At 35.6% G+C, this 21,899-nt stretch overlaps 1 protein-coding gene across 2 annotated transcripts in view; it reads right to left on the bottom strand.

Moving 5' to 3' along the window:
* Window positions 1-21,899, bottom strand: part of AKAP6 (A-kinase anchoring protein 6) — a 259,646-nt gene that overhangs the window by 58,027 nt on the left and 179,720 nt on the right. For both annotated transcript variants that reach the window (XM_030949026.1, XM_030949027.1), the window contains exon 9: window positions 20,111-20,231. In XM_030949026.1, the coding sequence (XP_030804886.1) occupies window positions 20,111-20,231 (121 nt within the window). The remainder of the gene's footprint in view (window positions 1-20,110; window positions 20,232-21,899) is intronic.

Genomic DNA, 21,899 nt, shown 5'->3' with positions numbered 1-21,899 from the left:
GAAATTCAATCCCATTACCTTCAGAATGCAATTTTGTAGCAATACCAGTTATTTACTATACTATTAACCAGTTTTTAAACATAATTAAATTCTGAGAACACATAGCCAAAATACAGTCTTTTCAATTCATATGGCAAGGGTAATCCAGCGCCAGGTGCATAAGAGCCCACTAGATCTGAGCTGGCCACCCACCTACAATAAAGGCAAAGCCTGACAGGGATGTTAGAACATGGTGCCCTGCACAGATTATAGTGCACTTCAGGTAAGGCCGCAGAGTTGGTACACTTAATGTTTAACAGTCCATCAATTTTGTAAAACTATGTGTTTTGCTGGGATCTTTGGCTGCTTTATGAAGGAATTTTTGAGACTGATCTTGCACTGATTGCAACAGTACTGTTGGTTTTGAGTTTGTTTTCATACCTTGCACCTTGCAAGAGGTGGGACTTCTGGTATAGACAAATACAGATGCAACCAAGAGACATGCTTAACATATTAGACATTGATTTAGCTAAATTTACATGTATGTAGTTGCCTGGATAATTAATATCAAAATTTTTTAAATGGTGCTCTTTAGAAATTAATAGCTACTATACTGTTGGGATAATGCTCAGGTATAGTTTTTTGAGGGAAAAAAAATCCCCACAGAGTAAGGGAGATTCCAAAACACTGGTGTATTACTACAGTTAGTCTATCATTGAGCAGAAAATACAATTGAAGTTGGAGAAAAAGATTGGCCTGGAAACAAAAAAGGTGTAGTTGCAGCTCCATCCTTGGCTGGATATTCTTGAAATCTCATACTGATGCATTTTTACATTTACATTTTTACAAACTAAAATACAACATTGTAAGATTATGGAAATTTTTTGGAGATATTCAAAGAAAATCATTTATAACCTGTTATCCTCTCTTCTGCTAAGCTGTGCCTGCTGTTGCAGTATGCATGAAACACAAAATTGGAACTCCTCTACACAAAAATTTAATTCCAAATGCACCTACTATTGTCAGGCTGCACGTTACAGGCATCATTCTGTTTTGAAATGGATGTTCTTGTGCATTTATCTTTCACAGACTAGCTCTTCTCAAGTCCTTATTGCATTGTTACCCTGCTAGATTGCTAATGGTGATCAGTAATATCCTTCCATGGGAGAAGCATGACTGAAAATCTACAAATAAATTATTCACTCTTCCAGCAACACTACTGGGATGTGTTTGGGGTAGAATATCTCTGGATCCTCATCTTCTTACCTATTTGCTATATTTTTTCATGGGAGAAGAGGATTCCTGCTGGAAAAACATCCAAATGGAAATTGAAGCTCCTAAGATCAACAGAGGCAGAACTCAGTCTCCACCAAGGCACAGGTAATTCCACAAAGATCAGTACACACACCGCTTCAGGCACAGTGGCTTTAGTAATGCAAATAACTAGACCTTGTCAACTGTGAGAAAAGAAAGTCATCCATGGCCTGTGACAACAGCCCTACAGTCCTGGCAGGCTGGTGAGTGACCTCAAGTCAAGGTCAGAAAAACTCTGCATCTGGCTTGCTCAGTCTCCAACCTCAGAACATGTGGATCTCAGTTCCCACTATCTGTAGTATCCAGATAACGTGATTTTTAAAGTAATTGAACTTTTTCCTACACAACAGAACTCACGCCTGTTTGACTGCCCATCCAAGTGCTGATTGGAAAGGGTGCTGACAGCAGATTTCTCAATTTGCCCTACAGTTGTAATGAAAAATGTTATTTTTATTTTAAATGTAGATCCTATACTGTATTAAATACAGAGAAAGCTATAGCTTTTACAATGTGCTATTTGATTTTTTCCATACAATGTCCCTTGTGTTATGCCAAAGCTGGGTCATGCACCAGGTCCATGGGAAGTGCTAAAAGATCTTCACTATCTAAAACACGGGCACATGCTGCAATTCCTCTTACAGCAATACCATTACAAGGATATCAAAACTATTGCAAAACACATTAAAAAGTAAGTCATATAGTTAAGTTAGTATAGTTAAGTTAACTGCTTATGCTCATCTGCAGAGAGTCATACACTGAACCTTTCAAGAGACACACAAATAATAGTGATTCTCTTTGCCATTACACATTAATGTTACTAAAACAAAAGGAGAAATTTGGCACCCTACTCCCCGACCTTATCAGTATTTACAATGAAATAATCTCATTTTAGAAGAATTTTATAAATTGTTAAGAACTCAGTATTTCATTTCTAATATTATTCTAGGAAAAAACATAGTACTTTTATACAAAAGAAAAAATATTCTCAATTTGGAATGTTATTTTTATGATCAAATACAAACTGCTCTCAAGAGCAAATTTATAACAGAGCTGCTGACACAGCCTAAAGTATGGCTGTGTGAATGCTGCAGAAAAAGCTATTTCAGAAAACATTTTTAGCAATAGGAGAAGTCCAACTTTGTTTAAACCTGAACTTTTTTTTTTACAATATCAAGTAATGTTAACAGCATGCTGAAAATGTTAAAGCTAAGTGTACAGTGTCAAAATAGATTGAATCTCTCTGAAAACTGGAAATTCAAGCTTTTTAAACATAATCCAGATGTTTGGCTTTTAATCATATTTCAAGAAAGAGGAAACTTATGCAATACAAAATTCATACATGCATATTTCATTAGTGTCTTTCCTATCACTGAATTAAAAATTTCTAACATATGTTTTCCTCAAACAGATAATGTTTTAAATTAGAAGAGTTGGCAAGAAGTTGTACACCTCACAAAAGTCACTGGAGTATTTTAAATTAAATATTTCATTTTTTATGTAATTAACAGCTTTGATAGCAAACGCAATAGCAGTGATCATTTTTGGCCTTATCAATAGGAAGTTCAATAGTCCCTGAAACAAACTAAGCATATAAAGATGACTGAGCAGCAAGAACTAAGGACTAGACCTTTTCAGAATACCTGAGACTGATAACACCATGACAGACCTGTGAATATTTAACACAGATGCTTTCCATCTTCCTCATTGGTGATCAAAACAGGACAATGAGATGTTTCTTCAGCAAAAACTAGATAATCCTGAAAGTGATAGAACTTTTTCCAAGATCTATTTCAATTCTAGAACATTAACAACACCACTACATTTGCTGAATAATATTTAAAGGACTATATGACAGCGGCCATTGTTTCTAAAAGCTAATATAAATGATAAATTGTACAAATTTTTTAACCTCCAGAGTCTTAGAAAATTATTCTCTCAGTTCATTTGTAAAAATGGAGTTTCTGAATGTAATAATATTTTAATATTTTAAATAATTAAAGACAGACAAAACTGAAGCTATAAATATGAGAGGAACTATCACACATATAATGGGAAAAGGGAAAAAGACAAAAAAATTCTACCTCTGGCTACCTGCACGAGGCATTGGGCCTGCTCTCTTAGACCCCTGTATCTTCCAAGGGGCATGTGAAGTGTGCTTGTACACCACCATAAGCAGAAATTTGCTGCTGTTATATTGTGATGTGATGGAATGAGATGTGACTATGGACTTCAATTCTGTGCAGGAATGTTGGAAACTAAATGCAGGACATGCTGAAAGCATCTCTCTGCATCTCCAGCAGCTGCTGTGCCTAGGAGAGACACTTTGCCTCTTTCAAAGGGCCACCAGCAAGGGTATACCTAATGCAGCCTTTTACAGGCTCAAGTTTGCTATGTTTCAATGAATTGCAGCCTTGCACCAGTCACGTGAGATAGAGAAATATTATTTTTGATTTAAAGTGGGAAACTGAGGTACAGATGGACACCATGTACAGCCCCAGGAAGGGAAGGTCTCTGACATGGGAACACAGGTCTTCCAATAGTCAGTCCACTATTCTGTCCAAGACAATATGTTTTCTGAGCTCAGAACTACTTAACACTCTATTTCACACTAGACTAAAAAGAAAAAAATAGATATAGCACTTACAGTATAGTTTATTCACTGCAGAAAATAGCTCTAGACATTCTTACATTCTCAATGATATTTAGGAACTAACACTAATAGTTACCTTTAAAAGAGTATGAGAATGCAGTGACACTGAACTAATTTTGTGACTGAACAACTATCGAGACAGAAATAAAAGAAATTTTCCCACTGTTTCTTTCTATTTCTATCATTTCAGGTGTCTGTTCTCAAGGATTTATGGTGCTGTTATACGTGAACTCTGCTATATGTTGGCATGATGAAAGCTGAAAGCTGAAAGCTTCTTCTCATCTCTAATGGCATTCTGCCAAAATATTCCCTGACAAAACTTGGGTTGATTCACAGATCTGAAGTTCAAAACTTGTCATAATCTAGCCTCCCCACTTGTATAAAATGCACCCCAATCTTATCACCTCTACCTATATTAAGCTGTTGGATTTCTGGCTTGGAGAAAATCTTTTGTTATTGCATCTGTCCCTGACTTAAAGACACAAATAATAGTAAATTCACAGAATTCCTTGGTAAAATGATAAACAACTAGCTTATTTCACTGTTAGAAAATGTATGCCTCATTCCAAGGTTTAATTTGTTTACTTTTAACTTCCAGATGTTTTATCTTCTTGTACAGTTGCCAATAGCTTGAATGTCTGGGAAAGCATTAAGTTACTACAAGAATCAAACATGAAAACAGATAACTTGCATTGATCTTGAGTTATCTCTGTTTGGTGTTTCTGGGATTACAATTTATAGAACCATAACCTAGAGAAGATGAACTAATTTTACAGAGGCTAGTAAACTCAAATACACAAATTTTGGAGATTCTTAAGGTGCTTGGTTTTTCCTAGGAAGCAAATTTTTGATAACTTGCCCCTAATATAAATGAAAACGATGGATTTGGATTTAATTTGTACTTATGGACAGCATTACCTGGTACTTCCATTTCGGTTTATGCTTGTTGCATTCTTCTGGTTCACTTAAAGAATGACGCTATTTGTGCTGGAAAGGCGAATAGGGAGAAGGAGAAACAGAACATACTGGCAGGTGAAGTTGATGACAAAAAAGACTATGTTCAGAGTACGAATGCCATACTTGCTCTCATGAAACAACACCACTGAACATCAGAAATCCTAATAATCAATGAGAGTTTCATGCACAACATAAGTATTTTCTACAATGCACTATCAACTGCTCTAGATTCACTCTGGAATTTGCCAAGTTGAATGTGAAGTGGTCTTGACAGACCAAGGAATCTGCCCCTTTGTGTTTAGCACATTGTAATGAACAGCACAACACCGACATAGTAATAGAATCTGTCTTAAGGAAATTAAAAGAAAAAATAGTTCTGTAAAGATACAGCAACAAAACTGTAGAAATTGATTTCAGCAAAAAACCATCAGAAGTTCATGATGACTTATGTTGTCCTACTGAAATGCTAATCTCTGTGCTCTAAACCAACTGATAAACTGGTAGTTATAGCATCGATATTCAAATCTATGTAACACTTGCAATGTCAGTGGATATAGAGACTTGTAAGTTATTGCTATTGTAATGTCTGAATTCTACTTAAGATGAAACAGGACATGTCTTGAAAATGGGAAAATATATGCATATATCTGAGAGGGGAAAAAAAGGATTCAAAGGACTGCAGCAGCAGGAAATACCAGGACACAGAATGAGTAGGGAAGTAATATAATACAAAGCAAATTCAGGATATTTTGAATGTACTTCAGCTATAGTGAACACTAGGGAAGACATGAACTTTTGTCTTTCTGGCATTCTCTCAAGAGATTCTGGTCCTGCTTTGTGGAAAGCTTGTTCTGGTAACCATGCATGCCATGATAGCTGCCCAGCTGCTCAAATACAAATTGAAAATATCTGTGGCCATTAGGAAAAAGATATATGCTTACAGTAATGTGTATTGATGTCTTCAACTTTAACTGCTGTCTGTTTAATAGATGTTTGTTATGGGAATAAGTGTAGGGAATTCAGTAGTCCCAAACAAAGATGGAAAAATGTAAGAAAACAAATCAGAAAGGATGATGGATAAAGAACAAGAGTCCATTGCCTATTCTGTATTTTTCAAAAATTTTAAGGAATATGTTCTATTGAGAATATCAGCAAAATATGTGACTGATTTTTATGGTGACAGAACCTTGGTCAATGATATCTGCACTTCAGTGACATTAATAAAGTGGTCTCACTTCTAGGTTTAAATGGCTGTATTTCCTATCTTAACAATAATTTTATAATTACTAACAATTCTAAAAAGAAAAAAAGTACACCTTGTTGAACACTCCACATTCTTAACACTACTACATTACCTTTTTCAAATCTATGTCTAAGTCAACTATTTTAGGCCATTTTGTCTGCTATTTTGCTAGAGGTATTTTGCCATTGAACTGAAGTCCAAAGAAATGGAAGTAATGAATACATATTTTAGAACAGGCCATAGAGCTTTTGTACATTAAATTACTACACTAGCACTACATTAACCCTATTAAAGTTAATTTTTACAGCTCATTGGTGATTGGCATTTGGTACTGATGTTTGAAGAATTGCCATTGTATTGATTTTATTCTATGCTTCTTTAATAAAGAGTGAAAGAAATGGAAGAAGCCGGATTTAACTGTCCTTTGGTAAAACTCTTAAGCTCTTAAGAAAAAAGTTCAAATATTTAAACCATGCAAAAGTCTTTAGGGACATTATATTTGTTTTTAATTTTCCAACATTTCATAGGCCTGAAAAAGTCCCACTAGTATGAATACATTTACACTTGATTGGTACCACAAAAAAGACCACGTTCAGAGTACAAATGTCACACTTGCTCTCATGGAATAACACCACTGAACATCAGAAATCCTAATAAACATCACTGCAGACCCTTCTCAGGATGTGAGTGCACATGCTGACAGCACAGTGTAGTAAGCCACCTGCTGGCCAAATCAGCCAATTAGCAATTTTAATCTAATAATTAGAGGATCATACAAAGAAGAGATCAACATAAAAGAATAAACCCCCTAACTAAACCCCATCAACTAAAGACTATTGGAACTAATGTAAATGTATATATAAAAGGGAGTGAGTCTTCATCTTATTTTAGATTTTCCAAAAGTGGTCACCACTTGAGTCTGGATACCAATTGATGAAGTAACGTTCTCTTGTGTTAAAAACACAGAGTAGCTATGTTCTTAGGCTTTTACATACCACTTTATAAAGTAAGGTTCCATGGTAGGTCATCTGCCACACTATATGAGTCAGCTCCTCATGAATGACTAGAGGAGACTCTGGATATGAAAATCCTGAACGGTTTGCAAGCAGCTTCCCTGGAAACACAGGCTAAACAAAAATATGTTGGCTGGCATCGCTCCTTAGAAGGATGTAGGAACTAAGCCTACTGTGCCCATGGGTCTGGATCCAAATATAACCATACAAAGCAAGGACAACAGTCAATGTACTGACCACACTGTGCATTCAGACTCACAGAAGCAGGGTATGTGAAATATAAAGACTGACAAGTTGCAGAAATGCCTGAACAGATGAATTATTTTCAGAATTTCAGCAAGATCCTCAACTTCTGGAACGCCCTGACAACTAGAGATCAAAACACAGGAAAGTGCCTGGTTTTGAGATTTACTCAATCAGAATCTGCTGGAGTTAAAATCTGCAGCAATAGGATAGCAAATTCTGGCCATGGCAGGTTAAGTCAGCAAGTTAAAAGACATAGCTACAAAAAGAATTCAAAGATGCAGCAGCTTCTCAAGAACCTAGAAAATGGTCCTTATGCTCCTGAATGGAAGAATTTAGAGAGCACAAGAATGCAATGCAGAATGCATGTGACTGGAAAAGGTGTGTGCTATTTTTAGCCTTATAAAACCATAAACATCAATAGAAAAGTCTTTCCTCACAAGACCTCATCATTAAATTCACAAAAATATCATATGTATGATCCAAATGGTCTATGCTGATTTTAATGAAACCAAAAGCCTGAAGCATCAGATCTCCCATCACTCTGGGTCTCCCTGTTTGGACAGTGGAGAGTTGTTCATGACACATATAGGCACCAATAAACATAACAGTCTTTGAATGGTGTGCAAGTTATTATAGTAGTATATTTCTAGGGACTGACTGGAAGGGAAGGAAACAGGAAAATGGTAGAAGATTAATTTTCTGGCATGAATTCACTTGGGTAAAATACAGGAAATATTTTTCCTCACTATTTAAACATACAGGAGCAAATCAGAATATTTTAGCTACCATTAGAGTATACCTCAGCACTAAAGGCAAGATTTCCTACCATGGCAGTAAAAAGCATTGTCTATGAAAATGGTTAGTTCACAGAGAGAATACATTGTTCTTCAGTCAAGATACAGCTTGTGGCAGGCATGGCTTTTAGAAGAGATGCAAAAAACTCCTCCCTTATACCCCGCAAAACAGGCAATGCTTGCTGTTGCTTGTTGCAATTGGACAGCAATAGTCAACGTCTCTTTTAATCTGGCTTCAAACAGGAAGAGTTGAATTTAATTAATATGAACCAAACATAAATGTTTCCATGAAATGCACATTTTATTGCTCAATATTTAATACTCTGAGTAACTTTGAAATTTGCTGAGAAGAGTAAAGTTCACTTATTTAGCATTTGTGCTGTTAGACAAAATACATACATACATATATATATATATATGCACAACTGAGCTAAATGAAAACACGCTTCTTTAAATAGCTATATTCTCCTCTCTTTGCATCTAAATGCTAAATTCCTGAATATGTTAATCTGATTTTATGGAGGACTGAGTATTGATCACTGATTTGTAGAGATAAATTCAGCACTTGAATTAGAAAAAAAACCAAACAGGTATGATGTGGGTCTGTCTGTAGCTGAAGGCAGTTGGTGGTGTCTTAAAGGTGAGCTATTGTCACCAGGTAACTCATGGGGAATTACTTCTCCTGGAAGACAAGTGAAATGTGCATGAGAAGGAAAAAGTTGCGCTGTTACTTCTAGGCAAGACAGAAATTTCTAGTTTCACTGATTTTAGAAACCAGAGCTCTCTGAGGGTCTCAGTTGGAAGGAATCCACTGTAATTCCAACTCACCCCACACTCATTCACTACTTCTGCTATGGTGCCAGGAAAAATTATAGAGGAACTGCTACAGGAGCTCTGTATCATCAGGAATGCCCAGTTCCTTCAAATAATTGTATTAAATGACTGGTATCTTGCTGCATTGCCCACCCCTCTTCTCCTCTCTCCCCCTCCTCTTTTTTATTTTCTCTTGGCCATTAACCTGTTTTATTCATCATTTTGTATTGACCATGGCAAAAATCCATAGGCTTTTGCCAAGTGTGTAAAAAATTTGTAAAAGTGTTTGTTCATGCCTGTTACACACAGAATCATCTGCCAACTGTTCTGCCTGTTTTCCTGGGGTACTCCTAGTTTCTCCTGGCCAGCAACAAAACCCTTCAAGAATCAACATATGGCCCCCACAAATGACTCACATTCTTTCATGTTTTCTGCATTTAGATTAATATTCCTGTCCAGGTTTCCATTTAAGGGTTGTTTATGGATTGCCTCCTCTTTGACATTTCTCTTTCCTATGCTTAAACTGACATCAGCTACTCACTACAGGAAGTGTGTCAGGTCCATGTTACACTGGAATACCCCTAGAAGCTCAGAATGATGAGCACAAAAGCCCACAGATACCTGACAAAACACACAACAGAACATTCTGCTATTCTTTCAGATCACTGCTTCAAAACATGTTTTTGACACCATGGTGAGTACTGTTGCCCTGAAAAAAAATTGTAAAATATCCCATGTTTTTGGCATTTTGTGCAAGTATTCTGGAATCAGTTTATACCAGGATTTTCTGACCAACAGTAAATGTTTTATCCATTACATTCTGCAGGGCTAGGGTCTTTGCTTTGCCACATTGCATTTTCCAGCAGTTTTACTAGGCTAACGGAATTCCCTTTTGCTTCTCTCTAGGGTGATTTGGGGAATTTTCAATTCTACATTTAAGTGCTCATCTTCTTCAGATATACTATATTCAACTAGAATGCCAGGAAGCAATCACAGCGACTTTCCTGTTTCTTTCAGGTACTGCTTTGATTATTGTCTTTCAATTGAAACCAGAGCTTGGGTGAGTAGAATTCTTCTAAACCAACTGTAGTAAACTTTAAGAGATGGCATCTCTTATTTCAGGGGTTGTTTGTTGATTGACTGCTCTTATTCACTGGTTTCATCATGATTTCATTGCCCATCTGCAGTGCTTGGTTGCATCTTTCCAGTCTAATTTTGCTCCTTCTCAGTGTTGCTCTGCAGCTGACTCTATAATCCAGCTGGTATCAAATTAGTCATTGATCTAATAGCATAGTTGCAAATATAGCAATTGAATGCCTGGCAGCCTTCTGCATTGCTAGAACACTGAGAATCTTTAGATTTGCTTAAGCCACATTGCCAATATCTACTTCTTCATTAAAATCTTAAATTGTCAATGGTTTCAGACAATATATTTTAATTTCAAAGGTAACTGTGATATTCAATCTGGCTGCCTGCCTCTTTTTTGTCAAGAACATTTCTATTCCTCCTTTTTCTGTTGCCTGTTACACTACATATGTTGCACTGAAATGCCAACATTTTCAGCCAGCCTGCATCTGCCCTGCTTCATGGGTTTTTTCAACTTATATCTATGTGTGTGTTCTGCTCTTTCTGTTCTGGCACTTTTCCGGATAGTTCTCCGACTGTTTGGAGACATATATTAGATTGGTTTTACCTTAATGTCTTCCCTCTGAATAAGAACTGTGTATTTCACAAGTGATCCTGGCAAAGAGATACAATTAAGAAATGTTTCATGTCTACAGTTACACATGGTTGCTCTAGTTCCTGGCACCTTACCATATCCTCATTTTTTGTTTCTGGTTTTGGTTAAGAAAATTTTTTATAGCTTTTATTTACTTTTCATTATTTGTACCCCTCTGACCAGTTCTTCTTAGAGCTAAAAATTATATACTCTTGCTGAAAAACCAAAATAATAGCAATTAAATTTTTTAGGCAAAAAAATGGGATCACATGACTGTCCACTTCTGACCTCTGATGGTGTTTATCATCTTTCAACACATGATAACAATCTTAGAGTTCTTAGGAATTATTGTTCTTCCACCTACATAGTAGACACAGAAGAATGTGTCTGGAAGAAGGCCATCAAAAAATAAGCATGTTAGTCTCAATTCATGTTCAGCTTTAAAAAGTTACCACCAGAAAAATTATATATCTATAGTGGCCTATTTTTGAGAAAAAGCAATGGGTAAAGCAGAGATAATCAAACTCCAGCGCAATGTCTGTCAAAATCTAAATGTATCACAAATGAGTTTCAAACTGGAGTATTGTATAAACATTATACAGTGGTACAAAAATACCCTCTTTTTGCAATGCCAGAATGAGTGAGTGGCAAATTTAGAGTCTGATCTTCATAGCCTCTTTATCCAATCAGTGGAGAAACAGGTAAGAGAGAAAAGTGTTTTCCTGAAAATATTTCAGGGTACTTAACAAGCTTCTGTTCTGAATTACCCCTTAGAGAAAACTCCTCATGATAGGGGCTGGTCTACTTTGCTCCCATAGCTGTTAAACTAGTCTTCACACACGACTCCTTGTCCCAGTGTATTACTGGGGAAATGACAACCTCTGCATAGTGTTCCCGGCAGCTTGTGACACAGCTGGCACATGTCCTTCACATCTATAATAGCACCTGTCATTCCAGAACCGGAAGTGAAGGGCTCCACAGCTCTTTTCCCCCAAAAGCATCTCTTCAAAGAGCCAACTTTAACATTTACAGTTTCATAATCACCAGCATTCTATAGCAACCATGATTTCTGCAAAACAACATCACCCACAAGAAGTTAAGAACCACAAGTATTTCACACTCGCCACAGGAGTTGGTTGCAGCCTGCCCTAAGCCTCCATTGGACCTGATGCAGCCACAACTGCAAAAATTATTAATTAAAGTATAATGATTGCTTATTTTACCTTGTAAGAAGGAGAAATTTGGACAAAATGCCATAGCTATTTTTAGTACAATATATGAAAAGTGTATACACACAAAGTAAAAATACCACCCAACCTTAAGTATGTAAAAAGGTTTCAAATATATACACATAAATAATTTATACTGATATTTTACATATTTTCAATATATAAATACAGTCTATCATATATATTTATAAAAATAAAAATACAATACATATACAAATAAAAATTCAGGAGATTATAAACTGGTACACTTCACTGCAACTTATTTTTTATCATTTAGACATAAATTCATTGTATATATTGCCACTGAAAGTTTATGGAGATTTAGTGAATTTGGGTTTCATATAGAAAACCTGCCAAAAAACTATTCTGTGGTCATTTGTTTTTTGTTTATTTTTTATGAAAGAAATATTACAGTATTGATTATTTTTGAGGTATACTGATGAGGAGTGATTTGGAAAGAAAATAGTAGTTCCTGTATTATGTTTATGAAGCAAAACATCTCAGATAAACCATGTAGTTCCTATGAGTTTAAAATAATTTCTATTTTCTCCTGGACTATGATGTGGAAAAATAGGGAAGTGCATTAAAAATTGGCAACTAACTTGGGGAATAGAATAATAATTGCCACCTATAATTTTTGCTCATGATATTTTTATCTTCACTGCTTTAAAACAGATGGATACACCAAGCTGCTAAAAAAATCAGTATCATGTCCACACAGAGCTTGAAAAATCATGTTGTCATTGTGTTATTAACATTCCTCATTTAATCTTATTTCAATATATTAACTGGAGAGACCAGTGGAAGGCAGCTTTAAAGTCTCACTGCTTAGGACCTTATCTAGCTGTTTTATAGCAGCAAGGGCACAAACACAGAGCATGTGGAGTTGACTAAGATGCTTGACGTGATGACTGTAAATTGTCCATGTTTTGCAGCTGTAGTAAGGAATGGTGATGACAGCTATGTGGTACACATTTACTTTTGTTTGAAGTCAAATGCCTCTTTCATTCTAGACACACTGCTTTAATCTCCAAAAAGCTGCGCTGGTTTTTGCTACAAGCTCAGTAAATACTGCATTGCTACAATGTGAAGTTCATCGTCAACATCATGCTGGGAAGAAGTGGGAAAAACCCACTTATTCTTAGGAAATGCATGAAGCCACTTCTTGCAGAAATACAGGAAGTCTGCTCTGTAGAAATTACAACACTGTCTTCAAAAATGCATGTTTATATTTGAAAAATATTTTGAAAGCAACCAAGAAAATGTAAAAATATTTTTCACATTCTTTTTGTATTCAATTTCTAGATATTTTAATTCTGTAGATGTGGCAATCAGTATTTTCCTATTGTTATTATATAAGACATTAAAACTTAACATTTCTCTACTTTAAATAAGAATTTTGCCAACAATATTTATATTTTCTGCTTTAAAAAATACAAAATTTGCCAGAATTAGCAAGGAATTTAATCCTATTGCATGAACATATGAACCACTGAAAAATGATAGGATGGGTCACAAAGGAATTATTACTCTGTTCCCCAGTGCAACTGAAGTGAAAATACTTGTGCAGAAAAATGTAACCAATTTCATCACCCCTTGTAATAAGAGTGGGAAACTTTGCTGTGTCAGGTCCTGAACTCATTTAGTTAACACTGTAATAGCAGTCAGACTTTTACTGCTATTTGGTAAATCATGCATTTTTGAGATTTCTCATACAAACCATGATTTTCCTACCTAGTGGAGGAAGTCACAGAGGTTCTTAATCTGCTGGGGGAAAAAAAAATCCAGCCTAGCACATAAAAATTACTGAACTTTGTGAAGAACAGTAACTGAAGCCAGTGTTTTTGCAAAATCATTTTAAAACACATGACAGTTAAAAACATACTACAGTGTAAGAAGCAAAGATTACCTTCCGCTGAGGCATGTATCAATTCATGTATGTAGACAGAAGTACAGACATACTGTTATCTAAGTAACAGACATGCTACTGTTAATGAGTATCTCTATCTTAGCACATATTTTGCAGATAAAACTTTGCCAGATGAAATAAAAGCTTTCACTTTGGGACATAACTTGCTAATAGAATTAAAGTAATTTTTCATAAAGGCGGTGATTTTTGCAAGGTAGCCTAAAAGTTGATTAGCAAACTATAATGACTATTCTGATTGCAATTAAAAAGCCCTTCCAAATGGGTCAACACACCTAAGTGCTATCTGCAGTCATTTAGATTTTAACATCATGGTTATTACTTATTATCAGGCTGCACAATGAGATATTGATTACTTTTAACCTTTAGAGCTCAGAATTCAGGAAAAGTCAAGGCACTAGCACAGCCTACCTTTCCTGTCTAGTAAACTTATGGCCTTTAGTGGAATTCTAATGATTCCTATTGGCAAGGCAAAACTGAAATTAGTTTATTCTTTTGGCTCATGCAGAAATGATGACATGACTAAAAATACTGCATGCATAGCAGATTTGTAGTTACTCCCTACAAGGGGCTCAATCCTGACGTGTGCTGAGAGCTTCCTCTAAACTGACAACCATAATTTTTTTCTGACTAAAACTGACTGTTTTAGCAATTCCATGCAGGCACTGATGGGTTACCAGACAGACAGAAAGCATCCTGAACTGTGCAGAATATGCAGCTTAGGAGCAAATATCTTCACATTTTATAGTTTATAACCAATCCCCTAAGCATATTGACCAAATATATCATTCTGCAGGCTGTTAATCTTTTAATAAGTTTTCTTTATATGGAAAATCTACTTGAAATAAAGACTGAACTGCAATGCAGCTTCAGTAGGTACACAGAGCTTGCTTTAAATGGAACAAAGTAATCCAATTAAACTAATCTGGTTTACAAGTTAAAATGATACGAAGAACATTAATTGATCCTCATAGGCTGCTGCTATTTGAGCCGTCTCTCTGTTTGTGCAGCATTTGGAACCGCTTTGCACATTTGTATCCTCTAACAGCAGAGAACTCAGGCCCCCAGTTCAGGAGAATTATGGGCAAGAGAAACATATAACTCTTATGTGTTAGATTAATTTGCAGAACACTTGGCATTTTATTGCCAAGTAGTCAAATTGTTCCAAGTTGTTCCGGAAGGCTGTTATTAATAGTATGTTTTCTGAGGAAAGTTCTGTCTACTTTTGGAACTGCATTTCTGTTGCCAAGGAAACTCCTTGAAGCACAGCATTCTAGGAGCACACTGCTGCTTTTGTTTGCCAGTATCCTATTCATATCATCTAAGTAAGCATTTTACATACTTTAGCCTCCAGTTTCAAATGTTGAAGTCTTTATGTATTTATATTACCATGTTAAATATAGTTTGTGCTTCTTTTTAAACTCGGGGACTCTTGCAAGATTATTTTAACAGTTGCATTAAAAAACAGTTTTTTGTGGTTTTTTTTTCACAAGTTTGCAATAAATTAGTTTTAATTTGAATAATAGCTCCATAGGTTATAGCACTAGTCCTTAAGTGTTAATTATCTTTTCACTCTGAAATTAATGTAGTCATTTCCTACTGACTCCTCTACACCATTATTGAAGTGCTGAGGAAAACATGTCATTGAGTTCTGAGCCAGAACTGTTGTTGTGATTAATCCTGGTCACATGGCCAATCTCTGCCAAAAGGAGATCACTGAAAAAAGGTGACAAAGACAGTGATTTCCTGTCAGCAAAGAGTACGACAGGGCTGTCTAGAAGTGATGCAAATGAGGGAAACTTTCACCACGGTTTGTTTGATCCACTCCGGGCCACAGCACACTGAGCCAGCGAGAAAGGCACAATGGAGCAGCAGCACACCCAGAGGAGGAAATTAACTGCACCTTCCAAGCAGGGATAGAGCTTCTAGCAGGGAAACAAAAACTGCTGGGAGATTTTTTTCCCGCTCAACTTTTTTTAAAAATATTTCCTTAGTTTTTGATGTGCATTTTTGTGTTATTTAATACAGTGGACCACTTCCCCTTGATGAAAGAGCTCAGCAGTTAACCTGTTCAAAAGCTGTACCAGTTAAATGCTTTCAAAATCTTTGCACTACTACATATGGATCTTTTTCCATCTATCATAATCATTGCTGAAGAATTACTACTAAAAGACTTATGGCTTATGCAGTTTGCATTAAAACCACCATACACTGCTTGTAATCAGAAAAAAAAAAATATTTTATTTTATATTTTCAAATGCTTGGTTAATTTTGTTCTGAACATACTAACCATTTTAACAATCATACTGTACTTATTTAAATAGGGTTTTAATCTAACACAATTAAGTTTTGTAATTAATCTTCAGAGGAAAATGGAAAGAATTATCATTAACTTTTCTGCCAGTATACTCACTTCTAATCTCGACAGTTCTTGTAAATACTGATTTGCTTCATTTTTGAACATTCAAGGTACAGAATCACTCAAGTTCCTGCTAAAGGGCTAATTAGCAGAGTTTAAATTCTTTGGGTTTTATCCTCCAGTAACAGCATATGAATACAGCTGAAGTCAATGCAAGTTCTGTGTACTTAGGGCTTATAAGATCAGGCTCACATGCAGTAGATTAAAATGAAATAAACATGATACATTTGGCATCAAACTGAGCTGCTATAGAAGTACAAAGAAGTAAGAATCCAAAACATGGAAGTGCTCCTTTTAGTTTTTTCTTAATTAATAGATAAAGCATTAGAGGAAAAATAAACTGTCATCAATTCATTCTTTTACTGCCATTTTATCAAAGACTAGCTGATTTTCAAAATTATTAGCTAGTTTAGAGCTATAAAGCAGAAATAATTTAGGTCTATGTTCTCTTTTTTTTAATCTATGAATTGAAATCTAGGAAGTCTGGAGAAAGTAGTATATTCATATTCAATATTACAAAAAATATGGCTGTGCTGTTCCTATTATAAGAGCAAAATAAAACCTACTTAAAGAGGGATAATAGGGATCCTAGTAAAAAACTATGAAGTTCATGGAATATTAGAAAAAAAATTAAGCTGAGAGTTGACTTAAGTATATATTGCCTCTGAAAATAGATACTGTGAAAATACTCTAACCATGAAAATATATTTCATTTTCCTATATACAATATTAGCATTTATATATTGTGTTATGCTGCTTTAATGTATGCTTGCCCCTTCTGAATTACCTGTTTCATCATTGCTCCTTCCCATTCATAGACTCCTTAGGGGCAATGATTACTGTTGGTAATAGTGATACCACAGCAGGTTCCCTGGCAGGGGCTGCTTGCTGAGCTGGCTCTGAGCTGCAATTACTTGTCCGCTCAGCAACTGAGATCTGTGGTTTTAGGAGAATCCAGGAAAATGCAGAGAGTGCAATTAGCAGGTTCACATTTGAAGCTGTAATTGATAAAGAGAAACCAGAGCAAGACCTGTGTTTTCATAACACCCCACATCATTGAGAAGCTCTGGTAATAATAGCTGCCTGGGTTTCTGTCCCTGCAGACCAGAACGGCTGTGCTCTCTGGGAAGTGCAGGCAGTGCTCACGAGCACTCGACCATTCTCGACTCTCAAAAAGCCTCTGAATAAAATGGGTGTCACCACTGATTAGAAGAGAGGTTTACTGGGCTAGTTTTATAAAACTATAATTACTCTTTTTGAGGACATGATTCATTGTCACACAAATCTCTAAAATTAGGGATGATACAGAGCTAGTGATTTATCTGGTCTTACCTTTGCTAGTGCAGAATTGTTCCCTCAATTCCATTAGCTAATGTTATCCTTTGTCTACTTTTAAATGTCTGAAATTATCAGGCTTTCAACACTTTGAGAGGTTGTTCATTGTTGTGTTGGAGGTTTCTTGTTGCTGTTTTTTGGTTTGGGGTTTTTTTTTGGCTTTTTTTTTTTTTTTTTTTTTTTTTGAAAGAAAGATCGTTCTAAATGCAATGCACTTAAGATTTTTACATTACCTGCAAATATTCCTCCTGCTTTGTGGACGCTTCTCAGTCAACTCTTAAGCAAACTCCACATCTCTAGTTAAGGCTTTTATTCAGTCCTTAAAAATTCGCTTGCTGCTCTAACTAGAAAGGTAAATGCAGTGAATATTCACTGCAGGAGTGCAAGGAGTCTGTTCCTACCCTTCTTCAAGTGGTTTGGTAGTAACCAAGTACCAGATAAGCAGTTTTGGGATGGGGGCTCAAATCTGGTACAGCAGCCTGCGACCTCCTGGCAGAAATTGCAGGACAAATAAGCTGCCTGTTCTTTGGACTCACTGCTGGTTTGTCTCTGCTGCACAGGCTGCAGACTCAGCTACTCTGTCATACAAACTTTCAGAAGTGTCATGCCTATCATAGTCCGAATTTCATAACATTAAGAAACTATTCCCATTTTGCATATATAATATTACCCATTTTTCCACCATATTATACTGCACATATTATTAAATTGTTGCCCTTTTTTACTCTTCTCATCATGTACTATTATCTCAGCCTTACCATCTATAATTATTCTTAGGGGTTACATTTGGAAATAAGGGAGGAAGTATACTAAATAGTATCTAAAATACTTGAACTGGCTGCTTAATCTCTGTTCCTTCTCATATTGATGAGAAGGATTGTTATCTTAAAATTTATGTTTATCAATTTATTTTTTTTTAGTATAGGACTAAAACTAGAGGTTAAATTAGTCATGCTACAAGCTGGCCTTATACAGACAGGCCCTAACTACCAAAACACGTTATTTTAGACTCACAAGAAAATCTTTACTCATTTCTGACATTGTTAATTTCTGAGCCTGACCACGGCTAGGTCTGTTAATGTGTGATTAAGGCTGATTAAGTATTTACAGTGTTAGGAAAAAGACAATAGCAAAAAATAAACAATAATTGTCAAAGCAAGAAATGGAGGCCAGTGAATGAAGCTCACAGCCTAAATAGGTTGGATCCAAACTATATTTGCATTTATAAACATATTTTAACACACATGACAACCCCTTCTTACTGGGTATTTTAAATAGAATAACTAAAATAAGAAAGAATAAAATCCAAAGACACTGTCAAGAAAATACGATGCCAAAGCAAGGAAAAAATCATTGTATTTAAGAAATTATCGAATCATGCAATCATAGGAGGAAGAGAAGAACTTCTATTTGACCTTGAATGTACCATTTTTTTGATAAGAAATAAGAAAAAAGCTAGAGGGTAGTTGTTTCTTGTCATTATAGTGTTGCTGATTCTGTGGTTAGTTATTAATTTTATTTTTTATGATTCACAATCTGCTCTTTGAAATATGCCATATGCTCAAAGCAATTCAAGGATGACAACTGTCAGAATTACTCCAATAAAAATTGCCTAAATGAGGAAGATTTACTGCAGCCTGATATTTCTGTTGAAAGCCCCTCCTTGCCCCCCCCACACTTCAGGCCCATAGATCCTCAGACACACACTGATGCCTGAATCAATTTTAGGATCAAGTTATACATTTTGAGGAAGTTCTTACAAGTATTATCTATCTAAAAGAAATAATAAATCTTCTGGATTAAGGCTACTATGGCAAATAAAAAAAACGTGTGTCTGTATGCATGTATGTACATATATACACACACACACACACACACATATGTACATATATATATATGCTAGAATTAGACCCTGTATCTTCACCCTACAAGTTCAAAATCATGTTGCTCAAATCACAACCAAGTGTGAAGACTTAACATGACAATATCTACTTTATGTGTAACTAATAAAAAATTAAATTGGAAGAGTCCTGAATCCCGGCAGCAGCAAACCAAAATCAAGGCAAATGTCTTTCTTTCCAGATGAGGTCTGAAAGGTGGATAAAAATCCAGCTGAAAGCTCCAATCAAAACACATTTTGTTAGAAGTTCCCATTTCATTTTTTTCCTTCATTTTGTTTCAGTCTGTTTATTAATGCAGTTTCATTTATTTCTATTCATCTTGAAGACAAATCTTTGTCCTTCTATAGAATTACACCAAATAGAATGTGATAAAGGGAACTTTCTTGCAATTATGATGTCGGTGCAGCCTGTCAGTGCACAGGGGATGGAAATGAGGTTGGGGACAGGGAAGGGAATTCTAATAGACACCATGATACATACAATGAACGCAGCGATATCCTGTGAGAGAAAGACTTGTCAAGCTAATCAGATCTTCTATAGCTAGGTAAAGGCAGTAACGGTAGTGCTAACCTTGTAAAGATGCTGCTGCTGCTCCTCTGACATCATCAGGTCATGGCTGTCCATCACAATGGATTCCATGTCAATCAGCCAATCCCAGAGCTCCTGGTATTCTGAATCAAAGTCCAAAAGGCTGTAGATAAGGAACAAAATGTATTATGCATAAATACTGTGTAGTTGTTAAAATCTTGTATTAGAATAATATATTCTTGAAAACTCATGATGTTCCAAGTTATATTTCTAAAGAGACATTCTGTATTTATACAGTGTGGATGAAAATGAAAACTGAAATCCAATTTAAGCCAGTGCCATGACCTAAATTCAGCAGCTGATGCCAAATCCTGACAACTGTTGGCATACTGCATTTGCTTCAAAAATTTTGAAATATAAATCCCCTATAGATGTTGTTTAATTATTTTTACAGTGCTGTCTTTACATTGAGCAAATTTTGCAACAATCACCTTGATATAATTCATATGAAAATAATATTTACAACAAAAAATTACTCAATCCATTCAGCCATCCTTCTGCTGTCTATCTGCCTATCTTTGTAAATATCCTACATTTATTTTCATGGATGAGTAGCTAGCATTTCAACTTAACGCCTTAAGATAGGCTTGAGTGAATATGGTAAGCCAGTGAGAACTAAGGCCAGATACAGTATTAGACAGGTGTTCCCTACAGACATGTAAGAAACAAAGGTAAGGACAGGAAGTCAAAACAATGAATCCTTGAATAGCCAGCAATCATTAAAATTCAAAGGAGGATCACTACGGTTTTCAACAAAATAAATCATTAGAATAAGGAGCTTAAAAGGATTAATGTGATTCTCTATTGAAAGCCTAGTGAATAAGTAAAGCATAGATTCTTCTAAACCACTGTGATACAAGACAGAAAGTACATGCTGAAAAACTGCACATTCGTCAAATAGATACCTCTTGAAAAGGGGTCTTCAAATTTGCAAAATTGGAACTAACAAAAGCCTTGCTAGTATCAAAAAACTCCCATACTGATCAAAGAATAGCACATGTTCTACTAAAGCTAATTTTTCCAATTATTAAGAACTTTTTTAGCAACTCCATTAAAAATGAGGAGTGTTTCAACAGAGAAACAATAAACTAAACACACTTTTAATGTCATTAGTACTATTGCAGTCTTATTTGTTATTAACTAGAGTACCACGTGTGTGGTAATTTTGAAAGCTTATAGATAAAGTTGTGACAAGTAGAACTGTCTTTGCTCAAGAAAGCAGGCAAGAGAGAAGAAAGCATTTGCTTTCCATGGTATTATTTTCAATGAATTGACAACAAAGAAAGTATTGTATAATGCACAAGCACTGATTCCTGCTTCTGAAGTAACCCTCTAGTTTAATCCACTGTACTTAGTATACTTTTACTCAATAATTTATGAGGTGTACTCAAAACCGCTTGCTGCCCTGAGAAGGTAAGCAGTGTTACCATAAAGAAGGAAGAGCAAGCAAAAAAGGTCAGGTTACTATTATTGAAATATAAGTCTCACTTAGAGTTCAGGGCTTTTTTCCTGTTTCAGGAGGTATTTGACTCAGATATCATTCGGAAACTAAAATAAAACTAAGCTCCATTTTGAATTGTATATTTGGCAGTGTTACTGAATCTTCATCCCTTCCTCAGAAAGCAGTATTACCATTCTGCATCCTCAGTACCTACTGCTCCTTCTCTTCCATCTTATCCAAATATTATTCAAAGATGTAAAACTGGCAGGCAGTTATTAAAACACATTTCTATAACAGAAGATGTTAGATTTCATACCCTGTAAATTGCTA

This window comes from Camarhynchus parvulus, chromosome 5 (assembly GCF_901933205.1).
Source record: "Camarhynchus parvulus chromosome 5, STF_HiC, whole genome shotgun sequence".
Classification (NCBI taxonomy): Eukaryota; Metazoa; Chordata; class Aves; order Passeriformes; family Thraupidae; genus Camarhynchus; species Camarhynchus parvulus.
Note: the sequence above shows the minus strand (reverse complement) of the source record. Positions and strands in the feature narration are given on the sequence as shown.